Consider the following 20,129-nt stretch of genomic DNA (forward strand, 5'->3'; position numbering starts at 1 on the left):
GAGCACACATTCTCCTGGGTTCTGTCCAGCTTTACTCACAACTCCATTGCCTACTGATGTCTCCTCTCTGCTTTATCCCTGTTCTAGTTATCTATTTCTGGAAAGTAATCTCACAGTGTTGTGAGTTAGGAATGGAGCCTGGCACAGCTGGGTGATCTCTTCTGTTCCAGATGGCACTGACAGAGGTCACTCAGTGATACTCAGCTGACAGAGGGGCTGGTCTCTGGTCCGTGCTGGTTTGGTGCTGTACAAGGGTGGCTGGAAGGTGGCCCAGCTGGTTCTGTGAGCTGGAGCACCTCCATGTGGCTTTGCAGCACGGTAGCCTCAAGGTAGTAGGACTTCATACCTGGTTGGCTCAGGGCAGCCGGAGTGAGTGTTCCAGCAAACCAGGTGGAAGCTTGCGTGGCCTTTTATGATCTAGCCTCTAATGTCCAGTGGTGTCCCTTGCGCCATATTCTATTGGTCGGAGCGCTCACAAGCCCACTCAGATTCAGGGGGAGGGACACAGACCCCCTCTCTCAATGAGAAAGATGGAAAAGAACCTGTGGCCCTGTCTGAACACATGTTGGATTTTTTTGTAGGCTTTGGTCCTAAGCCCTCTTCTCCATGTACACGCTTACCCCAGGTGATGTCATTTAGACCCATGGTTTTACAATAGCATCTTTATGCTGTGACTCCCAAATATATACCTCTAGACTGGACCTTTCCCAGAGGTTCAGATTCTAATGTTCTGCTGCCTACCAGATATTCCCACCTGATTCACAGGCATCTCAAACTCAGTACGGTCAGGCAGAGCTCTTTTTTTCCCCCCCCCCCAGAGCTCTTGATTTATACTCTGCAGACTGGTTCCATGCCGAGTTTTCTCCATCTCAGGAAATGCCACCAGCATCCACCCAGTAAGTCAAACATTTCACCCCTCTCCTCTCAACTATGCATCCAGTCCATAAGCAAGTCTTGGCAACTCTCCCCTGCCAAAATATAACTCGGACCCACCTATTCCTCTCCATATTAATTTCCAAGTCCATGCCACCATCATCTTTCCCATGGACTTACTAAAGTAGCTCCTGGAATAATTTTCCAAGGTCCCCATCTACAACCCTCTCCAGTCTGTTCTCCATAGCTACAAGTGATCTTTCAAGTGTAAACTAGATGATGCAGGGCCCCACGTTAAACCCTCAGGTGAGATTCTGTTGCTCTTTGAAGAAAACCGAAGCTCTTTGCTGTGGCCTACAAGGCCTTATATGACCTGGTCTCTGCCCACTTCTCCAAGCTCATCTCCCATAGCTCCCCTCCCCAGTCCAACCACAGGCCTCCTTTCTGCTCTTTCTCCCCTGAGGGCCTTTGCACTTCCATTGCCTCTGCCTGGACAGACCTTCCAGCAATTCCAATAACTAGTTCATTCTTCTTCAAAATTCAGTCCACATATCTCCTCCTCGACCACCTGATTGAAGCACTGTCCCTCTCACGCCATCACTTGGCCCATTTATTTCCTTCTTAGAAAAGATCACAGTCTGTAATTATATCATTTGTTATCATTGTCTCTTTTCCCTTCTAGAATCTAAGAGCCATGAAGTCCAGGGACCAGAACTTTCCCCAGAGCCTACACAGGGACTGGATTGTAATATACTCCATAAAGGCTGATCCTATGCAGGTGGGCAATACGAAAGGACACATGATTCACATGTAAGAGACTGGTCAGAAAATTCTGGTTGAGAATTTCGTATTTGTAGATGTACTTTTTGCCTTGCAAAAGGATTGTTTAAATCGCTCGTTTTTTTCTTCCTCTGACTGGATGTTGAGTAGAAAATGGTTGGGTGAATTAATTCTCTTCCCCAGCTTTTCTATCTATAAAGTGGAACAGCCATAAGTTAATTTTTCTATGTAAAATAACTTATACAGAAATCTAACACAATAGTTTACACGCTCTTTCCACCCCAGGACAGTTCTGAGGTCACACCCAAACCTATTGTGTGGGTTCTCATGGCCTCAGTCAACAAGGGATCCTGAGGTGGGCAGACTGCCCAGGGCACCTCTCAAAAGGGTTGGAAAGATTCTGCAGCAATTCGGAAGAGCTCACATTCTGTTTAAATCCAGCAAATTAGAATTTTTTCCCCTAATTTCTCTTTTGGATGCTACCCTTCCTGTTATCATGTGATCCTCTTCTCATGTGATGGCCTTCATACACTGCATTGGTGCGGTTTCACTGCATGTGAGGAAGCAAACATAGAGAAGGCAGTAGAAAAGAGACCAGATGGATTCTCCTTTATTTTCTTTTTTTTTTCAAAATTAGCTAGTATGTTTACATAAGGAGGGAAAATCTTGGGTTGAGAGGTCTCAAAACAAAACTACATTTCATAAGTGACCAAAAAGACCTAGAGATATATTTGTTTAGGGTTTTATTTATGACAATTGCTAAAAAAACCCAAACATTTCCCTACCTGATTCTTTAGAACTAAGTGAAGAGTAGGTGTGTTTTTAGTATAATCAGAAAGCTTTCTGGAGTCCGTGTCTGGCTCTAATGTCATTGTACTGCTAAGGGCACAGGGATGGAACGTGCCTTTTTCTCTCCAGCTTATTGGAAGAGGGTGGACAAATGTTAAGATGACTGCTTTTGTGCAGTCCCTAGAAAACAGTCAAAGAATTCAAAGAATCTTTTGAAACAGGACTTAGTGGTTCAAGAGGATTACTATGAAATGTTCTGCTCTTCATGCATTCTCAGAAAGCAGAATAAAACTGAACCCAAGCTGGAGACATTTTCATGTGGAGCACATTAGTCTATAATAATGGGACTTCATCTATTTGAGTTCTGTGAGCAAAAATTATTCTGGAGAAGTAACTTTTCCATACAATTAGAAATGCTCAAAAGTGCTTTCAAACTTTTAAAGGTCACTTCCGATGTAAGTGTGCCTAAATATATGACACATTTTCCTTCTCTCTTAAATAGGGCCCCAGTTCTCAGATTTGGCAGGGCGTGGCCTGGACACCAGGAGTTTAAATGCTCCCGGGTGGTTTGAATGGACACTGAGGTGGAGGACCACTGAAGTACAGCAACTGTGAATTAAAGAGCCGCTCTAGAACAACATTTGTGTCTACGCTCCTGAGGATACCTAGCATTCAGGGCTGAAATACCCAGGTGATGACCAACCCCCGAGGGGCGGCCCCTGTTGTAAGACAGTGACCAGGGCTGGGGGCTCGGAGGCTGTGACCCGTAAGGATTCAGGAACAGACTCTGTGCTGTGTATTTGCTGCCGAGTGTGCTCACTCTCCAAGCCTTGATAGCTGAGGTTTTCTGACACCGAAGAACCCTGTGATGAGAAATCGGAGGACTGACTAGTTGTGGTAAGTAAATGCTGGTTCATGCATTTTAAAGCCAAGTGATTTTTTTTTTTTTCTTTTCCATTATGGTTTATCACAGAATATTGGCTATAGTTCCCTGTGCTAGAGTAGGACCTTGTTTACCCATTCTATATATAATAGTTGGCATCTGCTAATCCCAGCCTCCCAATCCATCCTTCCCCCCACCACCCCTCCTCCTTGGCAACCACACGTCTGTTCTCTGTGTCTGTGAGTCTGTTTCTGTTTCAGATAAGTTCATTTGTATCATATTTTAGATTCCACATATAAGTGAGATCATATGGTATTTGTCTTTCTCTTTCTGACATACTTCACTTAGTATGATCATCTCTAGGTCCATCATGTTGCCGCAAATGGCATGATTTTGTTCTTTTTTATGGCTCAGTAATATTCCATTGTAGGTATGTACCACATCTTTATCCATTCATCTGTTGATGGACATTTAGGTTGTTTCCATGTCTTGGCTATTGTAAATAGTGCTGCTGTAAACATAGGGGTGCCTGTATCTTTCTGAATTATAGTTTTGTCTGGATACATGCCCAGGGGTGGGATTGCTGGATCATATGGCAACTATTTTTAGTTTTTTGAGGAACCTCCATACTGTTTTCCATAGTAGCTGCACCAGTTTACATTCCCACCAACAGTGTAGGATGGTTCCGCTTTCTCCACACCTTCTCCAGCATTTGTTATTTGTAGACTTTTTAATGATGGTCATTCTGACTGGTGTGTGACATTTTGATTTGTAGTTTTGATTTGCATTTCTCTAATAATTAGTGATGTTGAGCATCTTTTCATGTGCACGTTGGCCATCTGTATGTTGTCTTTGCAGAAATGTCTATTTAGGTCTTCTGCCCATTTTTGGATTGGGTTGTTTATTTTTTGTTGTTGACTTGTATGAGCTGTTTGTATATTTTGGAAATTAAGCCCTTGTTGGTAACATCATTTGCAAATATTTTCTTCCAGTCCATAGGTTGTCTTTTTGTTGTGTTTATGGTTTCTTTTGCTGTGTAACAGCTTAAGTTCATTTAGGTCCCATTTGTTTATTTTTTGCTTTTATCTCTGTTCTCTCGGGAGAGTGACCTAAGAAAACATTGGTACGATTTATGTCAGAGAATGCTTTACCTATGTTCTCTTCTAGGAGTCTTATGGTGTCGTGTCTTATATTTAAGTCTTTAAGCCATTTTGAGTTTATTTTTGTATATGGGGTGAGGGTGTGTTCTAACTTCATTGACTTACATGCGGCTGTCCAGCTTACCTAACACCACCAAGTGGTCTTTTTATGGGCATCAGGTGAAGCTGGAAGTTCAAGACTGCCTAAGACCTTTCTAATGCCTATTCTTGTTATAGGGAAGTTTATGGCATGAAAACGAAGTTTTAAAAGAAAAGCCATCTCTAGCTGATTTCCCAGGTGAATGTTTAAGTGTCTTTAAAGATGTCTGTACAAATCTACTCAAAGAAACTTTCTGTGCTTCACTGAGAACATGGAATTCAGGAATGTTAGAGCAGTAAGGGACTTCCTCACTTCCGGGATAACCTTGACCTACTTATTGCAGTTAAAAGACAGGAGACGTTCACAAGGGGGACTAATGCTGTATGATAAATAGTGTGTCTTCACTTACTGGGTGTTCTGTTTGAGAGCCATCTTTCTATACATTTTAGAAAACTTATGTACAGATAAATAATTTAAAACTAAGTTATGGTCATGGTCTTTCCTATAAAGAGTTGGTCATCATATCCAAATATAATCTTAGGTCTATGGGAAAGTTAGCTTCACTTTCATCCTCATAGAGGCTCTGGCAGCTCTTCAGTGCCGTGAGACACCAGGGCCGAAGGTGGTTTGGGGTTGTTCGTAGAGAGGACTGGTCTTGGACCCACCGAGAGGCCTCAGATTAGGGAAAAGTGACTCCTTTTGTGAGCTCCAAACAAAGGCCTTCTTTCTTTATGGCCAGTCAATCCTATTAGCGAAGGAGAACACAGTGATTGCAGGTTCACTGTGACTGAAAAAAGAACTAATTTTGCATTGATGACATTCAGATTAGTCATCTTAGTTAAAAAACTCCTTTTCAAAATTCTCTAAAAATGAATGCCTGCTAGTATTTTGGGATCTCTTCAGAAAAAAAAAAATTCCTTAAATTTTATCCCATAAAAACTGTAGTCAAATTTCAGCTCCCGGTGTGCCCTACTTCTAGGACTTTGCTAGAGTCAAGCAGTTGTCTTCAAGACTGGCCGTGAGAATTCTGCCTCCGTGGTGACAGGTAGGAAGCACCGTGTGTGACTCTGGGGGGGCGGGGGGCGGCTCGGTGAGCAGGGTGTGTGTCCTCCTGAGGGAGTCTTCTTTCTTTTCACCTTCCTAATCCTTTCTAGAGAAGACGATGGGCTGAGTGCTTCCGGAGTCAATATTTCCAAAAGCAGCTGAGGCGGCTCCATCTGTACGTAAGTAGCTGTAAGATAGTGAGCGGCTGACGGCAGTCTCGGGGAAGCCCAGCTCTCAGGCCACGGAGGCTGTGTCTCCCCGCTTGAGGTGGCGCACGATGAAAGTCCCCAGGGCCCCCAGGGGGATGCACATGGTAGAGGAGGCCACGAGCAGCCCAATGATGGCCAGTGCATAGGGGGGGTAGTCCTTGGTCACAAGCTGGCCCTGAAGAAGGAAGCTGAGTGTCAGAAGAAAGAACCTCCCGTGCAGAACCTTCTGAGGGCACCACCCCTCCAGGCCTCAGGCCCTCCGGCGGGAGGAAGAGAGCATCTGCGGCCGGGCATCCTTCCACCCGGGGCCGCCCCAGCTCTGCGTGCAGGTCACTAGTGGCTCTGCTGGGCAGACTGACTCCCCCTGTGCATACTCTTTGGAGCTACCTGGAAAGAGCAACCATGAGAATAATCCAAGGCTTATGTTCAAGGCAGCAGCAGGGCACCTAAACGTAAGGGCTACCCTTGCCCAGTGCTGTCCAAATACAGCAGCCACCGGCATAGGTGGCCATTGAGAGCACTGGGAATGTGGCCGGTGATGCGCAAGAAGTGAATTTTAAATTTTGTTTAATTTTAATGAGTTACATTTCAAGAGCCACATGTGGTTATTAGCTTCTGTGTCCAGCAGCACAGCTCTCATCTCACGAGAAGTGTTGATGGACCTCAGGACTTAGTTGGAAGAATGATGGATGTTTCCCTAAATGCAAAACTGATGAGAAACCAGTTGAGGCCCAAAAGCCAGTAAATGCTACGCTACCTTTCCACAAAGGAGCCAGAGGACAGCTAAGTCCAGGGAGCAGGCACTTGGCTGTCAACCAGAGTACGTACGGTTTGTAAACCAAAATGCCACACGGAGTGTGGCCGCGGGAACCAGCCCACAGATTTCTGTTGCTCATCTGTTGTTACTCTGTGTTCTGTGTGATGAGTACAGGAATTGGGAGGAAACATAAATGATTTTAGCAGTTTGACAGCATAATCCTTTGTCTGCTGAATCTGATACATATTGGGTGCTTGTATTTGCTCTACGTTTTTTTTAAGGAATTCACTGTTTGTTAATTGCATTTTCCAAAAGTATCAGGCTGCATGGCCTGGAGGAAAAACCCTGCTCCTCCACTGCGGGGTGGGAAGCCCTGCTCGGCACCACTGCCAGAACCAGACGCAGGGGCGCCTTCCCAGCCGCAGTGCAGCGTGGAGTGTGTGGATGGAGCACGGGCCCTGTGCACCCTGTCTGCACACTCCACACACACCATATGCTAAGGGGCAGCATCTTCTACCCACAGGGAAAGAAATCCAAATTGGTCAGTTGTATTACTTTCCTTAAAAAGTAAATCTTTTTTATGAGAGTGTGTCTGTGCAGGGACAGCCAAGGCTGACCCTCAGGCCCCGTGCAGTGATACGGCTGTCCAGGTTGTTAAAACACTGATGTGCTGCCCTCTGCTGGGTGAGCAGATGCAGCCCAGCCTCCTGAGTGCCCCCTCAGTCCCCCGTTCTGTCCTAGCAACTCCAGTGTAAACGCCAGTCCCTGCCCCGCCCAGCTCCTCAGGGGCCCTGCCCTCCAGCCTTGCTTGGCCTTTCCTGAGTGGCCTCAGTGGACAGAGGCCACCAGGAAGTTCTGGACGGAATCTCACTCTCTTCACTGCAGCCCATGTTGAAAAACTCACAGCCCAGCTCTGCTGTCCTGGGCTGAGTATTTTTACATACCTGGGTGATGTTTCCATGTTGTGACAAATAACCTACCCCCACCCTGGAGAGAGTTCCTTGGTTTCAGCAAACTAGAGGCCCGTGCTCGCTCACGAGCCTGGGGCCCGAGATAGCTACCTGGGAGGCGTCCCAGGCTTGGTACTGCAGGGTCCCCGTGATGATGTAGTCACTCAGGTAGAAGACGAAGAGGCTGATGATGAGCAGCGGGCTCACGCCGCCCCACATGGCCTTCCAGTACCAGTTCAGAGCGTGTCCAGTCATAGCCTTCAGGTCGCTTTCGAATCTGTTTGGAGGTGGGAGAGAAACCTTGGGTTACCCATGCTGTTGCAGCCAGGCAGTCCAGGCCACACCTCCCCGTCTGCTCAGGGAGAGTCTGTGCTGGGCGCCACTGATGTTTGAACACGACCACTGGGCCGTCTCTGATTCCTTCTGGGGGTCCTGGGGGCAGGGAGGGGAGAAGGGCTGAGGCCGCCGCAGAGGGGGCAAAGCAACCACCCATAGGTGAGTGGACATGAGAGGCCATCCTCCTGGTGCTGGCCTGCAGCTGGAGGCAGCTGCTGTACACCAGAGGGCAGCGCCCAGCGACAGTGGGAACAGAGGGCCTGGCGGGGCGCCTGTGAAGCCAGTCCTCAACACCAGGGGACCCCCGAGGGCAGCCCTGCTCCACCCCTCCCACCCTGCTGTCTGTCAGCAACTCTCCTTCCCCCTAGAAACGCCCCCAGAGGGGAATCGCTTTTGTCCCCTGAAACCAGAGCAGGTTTTCTGGGGCAGAGGGAGGCAGGACCAAACCTGAAGGAAACGGAAGCACCTTGGCCCTGACCCGTTGGAGCTGGCACGGAGCGCTGCTTCCCAAGTGTAGCTGCCTGCAGCCCACCATTGTGATTTCCATCGTCTGTGGGCTTTTTTTTTTTTAATTGACTCTTTTACCTGAATTTAGCAATAGCATGACAATATCTGTTTTACCATGGATTGGATAGGCTAATCATATATTTTTCTGGGACACGCACACACACAAATGAGTATGGAAAGTATCTCAGCACTTTGGGAAATGCTGACCCAGCCACCTCCCCATTTCCCAGGGGAGGGGACTGAGGTCCAGGGCTGTGGTGTGACTTGCCTGAGGGCACCCAGCTAGTGGCCGACCCAGGCCCAGCATCCGGATTGGTGTCTTACCTCCAGTCCAGGGCCTTTGAAACTGCTCCCCACGGCGGAAGTGGCAGCCATAGGGGAGGAGAGGGGGCCGGGTGAGACTGTCACAGCGGGAACCACAGCCCCTGCCTCTCCTGGACCCTGCGGCGTGTCCATCACCACCTGCCCCCCTGCTGCCACTGACCTAGCAGGACCCTGGGCTGTAGACCACAAAGAAAGACCCACATGCATAATGTGAACACCTGGGATTCTCGAAACTACATGTGGCAGAAAGTGTTGTGAGGCATGACCTTCATGGGTGGGTTTCCGGGGCAGTTGGCAGGGGCAGGGCCTTCTTACCGCCTCAGTCCGTACAGGTAACACACGGCGACCGTCTCCACCAGGACAATGAGCAGCAGGGACAGCGTGGCAGCGTAGTCGTTGAAGATGTCGAACCAGTAGTTGCCGGCCTCCATGGTGAACACCAAGCCGATGGCACAGTTGACGAGGCACACCAGACCTAGGAACACAAGGCCACCTGCCTGAGACCCCGGCCTGTGCACCCAGCTTTCTGTGGGGCCCAAGAGCCATGGACCCTGAGGAGGCGCTGGCCATTCGGTTCATCCGCATGGGCTGTGGGAGCCGTCATGGAGCGGCGCCTCTGCGTGTGTGTGCCACATGTGTGTGTTGGGGAGCATGGGGCAAAGGTGTTGCGAGGAGTGCCAGCAGGACTTCCTGCTGTTAATTCATGGAGCTGTCCAGTAGCGGGGAATCAAACTCGGTGGAAAAGAGAAACTTGTAGGCGTTGCTGTCTAGGGGAATCTCACCCAGGCTATGGGTCTGGTGACTGTTTATCCCAGCAACTCAGCCACTGAGCTCATGGGAAGTGAATCAGGGGAGGAGATTTGAGCTGCAGGGCACCCCTTACGGGACCCCCTAGAGAGGATTCACATCTGACCAGAGAGAGGAGTAGGGAGGGGAAGAGAAGAAACGAATGCTTACCCAGCTGCCACTACACCCCAGGCACTTGCCATGCAGTGGAGCCTTTAGCCTCTGGGGCAGGTTATCAGGAGCCCCCCTTCTGTAGAGGGGGAAGCCAAGGCTCAGAGATGTCGGGTAACTTTCCCAACATCCCACAGCACAGAAAGAAAACAAGTTGGAATTCAGACACAGGCCCTTCTGTCTCCAGAACCGAAGCTCTGGCCCCAGTCTCTGCTGCCTCCCTTGGGCACCCCACAAAGTATTAGACTCTAAAGCTCCCACCTGCCCTTTCCCTGGCCACACCCTATACCACCAGCCAGTGAGCCCCACCGCTGTCCTGAGGGGGACACAAGGAGAACAGGCTCTGTGCCGGAGGGGAGGCTCACATAATGCTGGCTCCTGAGCGCAGGGAGGCTAAGCACTAGAGGGCTCTGGTGGGAGCTGGGTTTGATGTGGGCTGGGACGAGGGGTTCCGGATGTGGAGGTGAGGAGTCACGGTTCTCCGGACACTGCCAGGTTGCACTGGAGCAGATGGGTGGTGGAGTGAAACGGAGAGGCATGCTTGGATAAACAGGTTCTTTCCCTCACAAGGCAAAGGTCTGCCAGCTGCAGAAGGGGTAGATGAATTGTGCTGTATGGTCTTAGGCTGGATTATTACACGGACGGTAAAGAGGATGGGGATGGGGGCATACTGACGGGGCAGGAGCAGGGAGGGGCTCTCTGGTGTGAGAAATGTATGTGTTGTCGTTATGCTTCAGTCAACACAAACAAAGACAAAAGCAGGTTCTCTGCTAGCCTGGAGAGCTTTGAGGGCCATGTTGGGGAGTTTGGCCTTTGCCAAGGTTGGGGTGACCACTTCACTTCCCTGTGATGTGGAGAACCAGATGCATGGGGGTGAATCACGTGTACCAGGTCCCAGATTGCCCGGGAGGAGACAGCCATGGCAGGACCCCTGTGAGGTTGCTGCAGCCTCTCGGTAAGCCCATGGCCCCTGAGGAAACGCCTCCCTCTGCTCACCTCCCCGAGCCCCACCACCTTCGCTGGCCCACTCACCTGAGATTGCCTCCTTGGGCAGGTAGCTGGAGATGACCTTGCTGTCGGTCAGAGGGGTGAGGATGGCGGCCGTGTTCCCCAGCATGCTTCCAATGCCCAGCATCAGCAGCATGAAGAAGTAGAGCACCGACCACAGCTGGGACACCTCCATGTTTTTAATGGCCTCTGTGTAGACGATGAAAGCCAGGCCGGTGCCCTGGACAGCCTGCCCACAGGATGAAGACACCAGTTACACACCCGGGGGACTTAGGACTCCTTAAACACACCCAGTGCTAAGCTCCTTGGGGAACCTGAGAATCAGCCACGAGAAGCCGCATTGTGAGGTTGGATCTTCCATCTGCACTCAGGCTGAGCTGGGCTGGATAGAAATGTGAGCTGTCAGGGGCCCTTGTTTGCAAAGTGTGAGGAGACATCTGAGTCAACTCGGAACACCGAGTTCCTCTCTCCTGCCCCAACTCACATCATTCTGGATAAAATATAGTAAAATAATGGTTGGATAATTTCTGCTTCCTGTATCATGACTGACTGGGTGTTCTGGGAGCTGAGATAGTGGAGCCACAGCTACAGGAGCCAGAATGGTGGGGAGCTGGCCTGGCCGGCAGGCAACCAAGTGGGCAGGGCTGCTCAGTGGCCGGATGCCCGCGGCGGTAATGCTGTTGTAGGGAAACTGAACTGTGGAAATAGAGCCTCAACTCCTGGTTGAAAGGGCTCATGGCGGGGGGCGGGGAGCACCCGCTGGCTGCCAGTAGCAGAAGCAGCAGAAGCAGACACTGCGGAAAGCTTCCATTGCAGGTCTGAATTGGGTTACCTGCAAGACCACCAGAGATGATCAAGCAGTGAGCTTGCAACCCGAGATTTATACACTGACCAGAAAACCTGCCACTATGAGTGAAGAGTCAGCAGGAATAAGAACTAAGATTTCAGCACCCTTCCCCTGGAATGGCAGATGTTGGATTGTCAGATTCAAAATATAGGTCAGCTCAACAGCATACCGATGGGGACAATGGTATTCATCCGCCCTGGGTGCAGACCATAAGGGAGTGATCACTTGCAGAGAATTTAGAAACAACAACAGAACCTACTAAAGGTGGCCTGCTTTTTATTACCTTGAGCCAACAGTGCTAAACAGTGTCACTGATAATACATGCCCCCAGAAGAGAGCTGGGATGCAATAAAGGTAAACAAAATAGCAAGCATGCAGGTCAATACAGACACTGTTGTATAAAATAACAATAGCATCCAATTTATCAGTTTAAAAAGAATTAGGGGGCTTCCCTGGTGGCGCAGTGGTTAAGAATCTGCCTGCCAATGCAGGGGACACGGGTTCGAGCCCTGGTCTGGGAAGATCCCACAAGCCACAGAGCAACTATGCCCGTGCGCCACAACTACTGAGCCCTCGTGCCTAGAGCCCGTGCTCTGCAACAATAAAAGCCACTGCAATGAAAAGCCTGGCCCTCACACCGCAGAGGAGAGTAGCCCCCACTCACCGCAACCCCGCACACAGCATCGAAGACCCAATGCAGCCAAAAAAAAAAAAAAAAAAATCTGTTAACCTTTAAAAAAATAAAAAGAATTGGACATAAAAGGTATTTACAACAGGAGGGGTGGGTGAAAGTGTCTGAAAGTCCTTGTACTGAACTCAAGGTATAGTTTAACTTTAGACTTTGTTAAATATTCATGGAAAATTCAAGTGGAAAAAAGTCTGAATAAATCAATAACCACACAATTCTTGGGCACTGAGCCAAACTCAAAAATAAGTGAGGAAAATTCCCAGGTGCCAAAAACAAAAAGGAAATTTGAACTGAGAGCAGGAACACAAGCAGGCCTCAGAAGTCATCTGAACAGGATCCAGGCCTTAAAGGCAGGGGCTGAGGTCTGGGGATCTGCTGACACCCTGGTAGGGAGGGTCGTGCCACAGGTCAGTGTAAGCAGGGAGGAAGGAGTAACAAAGTGTTGCCTCATCCATGAAATGACCTGGAATGGCTCCACCTATGAAATAAAGGGGCCAAAAAAACTCCAGGGTACCTTACTGGCAAGCAGAGCTATGGGGCTTTACTGTTCCCTCTTCTTGAAAGGCATTCTCTAGAGACACTTTCTAGAGGCAGTCTCTAGAAGTATTTACATTAAATATAAGAATTAGACAAACATGCCCACTCTCATTTGCACTTCCACTGTGCTAGAAAAAAATTCCTAGGATCCGCAGGTGCCATAAGAGTTACACAGAAAAGTAAAGCAAATATATAGACAAATATGAGAATAAGAGAATTCATCAAGGTTGCTAGATAAAAGACCAACACAAAAACTGTTAGCTTTCTTTTGCAACGAAAACCAGCAATGGTAGAAATTGGGAAATGAATGACACTATTTACAATAGGAACAAAACAATAAGGTTCATAGACATAAAGGTAATCAAAGATCTGCCAGGATTTCGTGGAGAAAATTAGTTGCAGAATATAAAAGAAGACTTCAGTGAATGATGAGAAAAAGCCTGTTCCTAAATCAGAAGTCACAGTTGAAAAAATATTGATTGTTCCCAAATTATATTATAGTCAGTGCAATTCTAATAAAAGTTAAAGGGATTTCCCACCCCCCAGTGGAACTTGTCAAATTGACCTGAAAACTAATGTGAAAAATAAAGGTCCTAGGGACTTCCCTGGTGGCACAGGGGATAAGACTCCACACTCCCAATGCATGGGGCCTGGGTTCTATCCCTGGTCAGGGAACTAGATCCCACATGCATGCCACAACCAAGAAGCACGTGAGCCTTAACTAAGGAGCCCACGTGCTGCAACTAAGGAGCCTGCCTGCTTCAACTAAGAGCTGGTGCAACCAAATAAATATTAAAAAAAAAAAAGTCCTAGAATAATGTTGCTAAAATGGCCACACTACGCAAAGCAATCTACAGATTTAATGAGATCCTTATCAAATTATGCATGGCATTTTTCACAGACCAGAACAAATAATCCTTTATATGGAACCAAAAAAGACCCAGAATTGCGAAAGCAATCTGAGGAAAAAGAACACAGCAGGAGACATAACCCTCCCAGACTTCAGAAAATACTAAGCTACAGTAAAGAAAACTGTCATGGTCACGAAAACAGACATATGGATCAATGGAACAGAATAGAGAGGTCAGAAATAAACCTACACACCTATGGTCAATTAATCTTCAACAAAGAAAGCAAGAATATACAATGTAGAAAAGACAGTCTTTTCAGCAAGTAGCATTGGAAGCTGAACAGCCGCAAATAAAGTTAGAATACACCCTCACACCATACACAAAAATAAGCTCAAGAAGGATTAAAGTCTTAAATACAAGATATGACACCATAAAACCCCAGAAGAGAACATAGGCAAAACATTCTCTGACATAAATCATACTGTTTTCTTAGGTCAGACTCTAGGCAACAGAAATAAAAGCAAACCTACCAATGGACCCAATCAAACATAAAGCTTTTGCACATCGAAGGAAACCATGAACAAAAAGACAACTACGGACTAGGAGAAAATATTTCAAAATGATGCAACCTACAAGGGCTAAATTTCAAAAATATACCAACAGCATGTACAACTCAACAATAAATCAACCCAATCAAAAAAATGGAAAAAAGACCTAAAACAACACTTCTCCAAAAAATATATATATATGGCCAAAAGGCACAAGGAAAGAGTTCAACATATATAATTATGACACAAATACAAATCAAAACTACAACAAGTTGTCACCTCACAGCAGTAGGAAAGACAATCAGCCTGGTCAAAAAAACCCAAAAAGTCTACATACAATAAATAGGGGACAGTGTCTGGAGAACAAGGAACCCCTGTTAGCGGGAAGGTAAATTGGTAACAGCACAATGGACAGCAGTAGGGAAGGTCCTTAAATATTGAAAAATAGAGCTCCCATAAGGTCCAGCAATGCCACTCCTGGGCAAATATCTGGAGAAAACCATCCTTCGAATACACACATGGACCCCAACAGTCGTTGAGGTAAGATTTACAATAGCCGAGGCATCGAAACTACCGAAATGTCCATCGAGTTGAATGAATGGATAAAGAAAACGCCATACGTGTCACAGTGGACTATTAGCGAGAAAACAGAACAAAATCATGCCATTTGCAGCAACGTGGATCAGGAGGTGATCTAACTAAGTACAATAAGTCAGAGTAAGACAAATATATGATATCACTTACAGGTGGAATCTAAAAAAGGATACAGATGAACTAATTGACAAAACAAAAACAGACTCATAGCCTTAGATAAGTAATTTAGAATTACCAAAGGGGGAAGTTGCAGAGGGGGGAGAGAGAAATTAGGAGGTTGGGATTAATACATACACACTAATATATATGTATATATATAATTATAAAATAGATAATCAATGAGCACCTACTGGAGAGCACAGGGACCTCTACTCAACACTCAGTAATAACCTATGTGGGAAAAGAATCCGAAAGAGAACAGGTTCTTGTATATGTATAACTGAATCAAGCTGCTGTAAAACTCAAACACAGCATTGTAAATCAACCATACTCTAATAGAAAATAAAAAATAAATTAAAAAAAAAAATGCAGACTATATTGCCCTGAGGCCTCGGTGACCAGGACTGGTGTGACATTCTTGGAGCCTGAGCAGGCTTGGGATCCAAGGCTGGGCTGTCATGGGGCTGAGGGAGCTGGGGAGGATGTGCCAGCAAACGAGCCCCCCCCCCCCCTTGTATCTGTGGTGCCTGGTTCCCTCTGCATGGGACCACAATCTCTGGATCCAGACGGGTCCTCCTACTGCTGAAGCAAGCCTAGTGCACCCAAAAGATGGTGGACCCGCTGGGAGGGAAGAGCTGTGAAAAGACACCGGATCTCCACAGCTCCTGCTGGTGGTGTTCCCACCTCCAGCCTCCTTCCTTAGAGACGCCCCACCTACGAACCACAGCACCATCAGCATAGCACTACTGTAGGGATTGGGAATCAGTCTGCAGGGTGAGGGGGGTGGGAAGTATCCAGACACAGGCCCTTGGGGTTTTCTTCGGGCATTTTCCATGTAATTTACAACCCAGAACATGGCTTTCTCTAAGCCAGTGGTTGCCCGAGTTACCAGAGTGGGGGCATGAAGAAATGCTGCCGCCTTGTGGCCGCTTCTCATAACAACATCCTTAAAACGCTGCTCATGGTCACTTAACACTCACAAGGCCTGCCGGGCACTAAATGATCACTGCTCTCAAGAAATGTCCTGTTGTAGGTAACGGAAAAAGAATTCAAAACAGGGCCGACTTTCAAGAAAACAATTTCAAGAGATTAACTTTACTCACCCTGTTGTGTTTTTTTGTTTGTTTGTTTTAAAGCACGTGAAAAGATGTTCAACGTCGCCAACGAGTAGAAAAATGGAAATCAAAATGACAACGAGTTATCCCCTGGCACCAATCATCAAAAATTCTCCAAAGAATAAATGCAGCAGAGGACGTGGAGAAAGGGGAACCCAACAATGCTGTTGGGAGGAAGGTAAATTGGTAATACCCACAATGAAGAGCAGTAGGGAAGGTCCTTAAAAATTGAAAAATAGAGCTCCCATAAGATCCAGCAATCCCACTCCTGGGCAAATATCCAGAGAAAACCATCCTTCGAGTACACACATGCACCCCAGTGGTCATTGCAGTAAGATTTACGATAGCTGAGGCATCAAAACTACCGAAAATCCACCGAGATGAATGAATGGATAAACAAGATGTGCTACATATACACAGTGGACTATTAGCCAGAAAACACAATGAAATCATGCCATTTGCAGCAACATGGATGGATCAGGAGATGATCTCACTAGGTCCAGTAACTCAGACACAGTAATACAAATATGATATCACTTACACCTGGAATCTAAAAACAGATACAAATGAAATAATTGACAAAACAAAAACAGACTCACAGCCTTAGAAAAGAAATTTAGAGTTGCCAAAGGGGGAAGTTGCAGAGGGGGGAGAGAGAAATTAGGAGGTTGGGATTAACACATACACACTAATATATATATACATATATATGTATGTATAAAAATAGATAACCAATGAGGACCTACTGGAGAGCACAGGGACCTCTACTCAACACTCAGTAATAACCTATGTGGGAAAAGAATCTGAAAGAGAACAGGTACATGTATAACTAAATCAAGCTGCTGTAAAACTCAAACACAGCATTGTAAGTCAACCATACTCCAACAGAAAGTAAAAATTAAATTTAAAAAAAAAAAGAGGAAAAAAATGCCTACTATATTGCCCTGAGGCCTTGGTGACTTGGGCTGGTGTCACATCCCTGGAGCCTGAGCAGGATTGGGTCCCAAGGCTGGAGTATGCTGGGGCTGAGGGAGCTGGGTGGGAGGATGTGCCGGCAAAAGAGCCCCCCCTGGGACCTGTAGTGCCTGGTCCCCTCTGCATGGGACTACAATCTCCAGATCCAGGCAGGTCCTCCTACAGCTGAAGCAAGTCTAGTGCACCCAAAGGACGGTGGACCCTCCTGGGTAGGAAGAGCTTTGAAAAGTCACCTAGTCTTCATGGGTTTGGTGGTGGGGTTCCCACCTCTAGCCTCGTTCCTTAGAGGTGCCCCCCCTACGTACCACAGCACCATCTGCATAGCACTTTTGCAGGGGTTGGGGATCAGTCTGTGGGGTGAGGGGATGAAGTAACGAGATGAGACGTAAGCCCTCGGGGTTTTCTTCGGGCATTTTCCATGTAATTTACAACCCAGGAATACGACTTTCTCTAAGGCTCTGGTTGCCGGAGTTACCAGAGTGAGGCATGAAGAAATGCTGCCGCCTTGTGGCCGTTTCTCATAACATCCTTAAAAGGGGGCTTATGGGCACTTAATATTCGCAGGGCCTGCTGGGCAGTAAATGACCCCTGGTCTAAAGAAATATCCTGTTGTAGGTAACAGAAAAAGAATTCAAAACAGGGCCGACTTTCAAGAAGCCAATTTCAAGAGTTTAGCTTTACTCACACTGTTTAAAAAAAAAAAAAAAGCACAGGGATAGATATTCAACATCGCTAATTATTAGAGAAATGCAAATCAAAACTTGGACAAGGTATTATCTCGCACCAGTCAGAATGGCCATCAGCAAACGTCCACAAAGCATAAATGCAGAATAGGGTGTGGAGAAAAGGGAAGCTGCCTACACGCTGCTGGAGGGAATGGAAATTTGTGACAGCCACTATGGCGAACAATCTGCAGCTTCTTTAAAAAACTAAAAATAGAGCTACCATACGATCCTGCAATCCCAGTCATGGGCGTAATCCCAGAGAACACCATCATTCGGAAAGACACATGCACCCCAGCCTTTGTTGCAGCACTGTTTACAACAGCCAAGACATGGAAGCAACCAAAATGTCCATTGACAGAGGAATGGATAGAAAAGATGTGGTGACTATATACGATGGAATATTACTCAGCCATAAAAAATGAAATAGTGCCATTTGCAGCAACAAGGATGGACCTAGAGATGATCATACTAAATGAAGTAAGTCAGACAGATAACGACAAATATCATGACATAATTTACAGGTGGAATCTGAAAATTGATACAAATGTACCAATTTACAAAACAGAAAGACTCTCAGATTTAGAAAAGAAACTTACAGTTACCAAACGGGAAAAGTGGGGTGGAGGAGGTATAACTTGGGAGGTTGGGATTAACATATACACACTAATATATATAAAAGAGATACCAACAAAGACCTACTCTATAGCACAGGGAATTCTACTCAACACCCTTTAATAACGTATAGGGGAAAAGAATCTGAAAAAGAATAGATCTATGTCTATGTATAACTGAATCAGGTTGCTGGATGTCTAAAACAAACACAAGAGTGTATATCAACTATACTCCAATATAAAATAAAATTAAATTCAACAAAGTTTGAAAAACTAAAGTATGACAGAAATGAACTTATCTATGAAAGAACAAAAGACATACATAGAGAATAGACTTGTGGTTGCCTAGGGGGCTGGGGGGAGGGTTTGATTGGGGGTTTCGGACCTGCAGATGGAAACTATACATATAGAATGGATAAACCAGAAGGTAGTATTCTACAGCACAGGGAACTATGTTCAATATCCTGTAATACCCCATAACGGAAAAGAATATGAAAAAGAATATATACGTATAACTGACTCACTTTGATGTATATAAGAAAGTAACACAATACTTCAATTGTTAAAAAAAAAAAAAAAGTTGCCAGCATAGCAAATATAATTCTGTAAAATATAAATAAAGGTGATTTTAGTAGCAAAAGTTTTGTGGAAAAACCCAAATGTCTATCAGTAAGGGAATCCATAGGGAATTCCCTGGTTGTCCAGTGGTTAGGACTCTGGGCTTCCACTGCCGCTGGCCTGGGTCCAGTAAACTGTAGGATATTTGAATGATGGAATAAAGTGTAGCTCTTACAATGAATGAATGGGAGTCCATATGTATCACCAGAGACAAGTCTCAAAAATGAAATGTTGAATGAGAAAGATATCTCCCAGGACCTCTTATTTCTAGTTAAAAACTGTGAAGCAAAACAACAATATAACTCATAAATATATACGGGTAATAAGGACGTCAAAATGAAGGTTCTGGCCTCTGGGGAGTAGTGAAAGCTTTGCAGACAGTAACAAAGGGGATTTTACCTTTATCTCTGAAATGTTTTCTTTTACATCAAAAAAATCTGAGCCCAAAATGACAAAATATTTACAATTTTTCATTCTGAGAGATGGATAGATGTGTGTTTGTTATATTATTCTTAATACTTTCCTCTATTTTTAAATTTTAAAAAGAGAAAATTTAAAGGAAGAAAGGACACAGGGAACCCAAAGGAACTGTGTAGAGACTGGGATTCCCGTGCAGCACTTGGGGAGACTAGTGGGCAGAGTTCTCGTCCTCTAAGAGGCACAAGGAAGATATATATATATATATATATATATATATATATATATATATATATATATAGTTGTTGTTGTTTTGGTTTTTTTGTTTGTTTGTTTTCACACCACGCACAGCATGTGGGATCTTAGTTCCCCGACCAGGGATCAAACCCGTGGCCCCTGCATTGAAAGCGTGGAGTCTTAACCACTGGACCGCCAGGGAAGTCCCGAGTTTTCCCTGATTTTCACGGGATGTGCATACCCCTCAAGTTGCACTTTCTCTAGAGCAGCTCCCAGAGGGCCCTGTGAAGCGTGTGGGGAGAAGCAAGCCGAGAAACCTTACCGTTTCCAGCTCCGATTCCAAGCTGCAGTTTTTAATCTGTGGGAACACCTCGCTGTACTTGCTGGGGTAGGCAGATGCCAGGTAACTTTTCACCTCCTCCAGGTTGCTGACTGTCAAAAAGCCATCTTCAAGGTCGAAAGAATTGGTCAGCAGCAGAATCACCCTGCAGAGCAGAGCAGCTGATTGACCTTTGCTGATTACAAAGGCCGCTGTCACCAAACCCTCTGCC

General features: G+C 46.2%; 1 protein-coding gene across 8 annotated transcripts in view; it reads right to left on the bottom strand.

The window, feature by feature from the left end:
- SLC6A20 (solute carrier family 6 member 20) overlaps positions 1–20,129 on the bottom strand; it is a 152,627-nt gene that overhangs the window by 103,773 nt on the left and 28,725 nt on the right. For 3 of the 8 annotated variants that reach the window (XM_082413873.1, XM_082413877.1, XM_082413876.1), the window contains exons 7-10: positions 19,901–20,063; positions 10,681–10,885; positions 9,007–9,166; positions 7,636–7,801 (exon numbers count right to left, since the gene is read on the bottom strand). In XM_082413873.1, coding sequence (XP_082269999.1) covers positions 7,636–7,801; positions 9,007–9,166; positions 10,681–10,885; positions 19,901–20,063 — 694 coding nt within the window. Of the gene's footprint in view, positions 1–4,751; positions 5,993–6,367; positions 6,732–7,635; positions 7,802–9,006; positions 9,167–10,680; positions 10,886–19,900; positions 20,064–20,129 lie in introns of those variants that run through there. The other 5 variants (XM_082413880.1, XM_082413874.1, XM_082413875.1 and 2 more) reach the window with 4 other exon arrangements.

The sequence above is a fragment of the Balaenoptera physalus genome (genome assembly GCF_965194825.1).
Source record: "Balaenoptera physalus genome assembly, chromosome: 11".
Classification (NCBI taxonomy): Eukaryota; Metazoa; Chordata; class Mammalia; order Artiodactyla; family Balaenopteridae; genus Balaenoptera; species Balaenoptera physalus.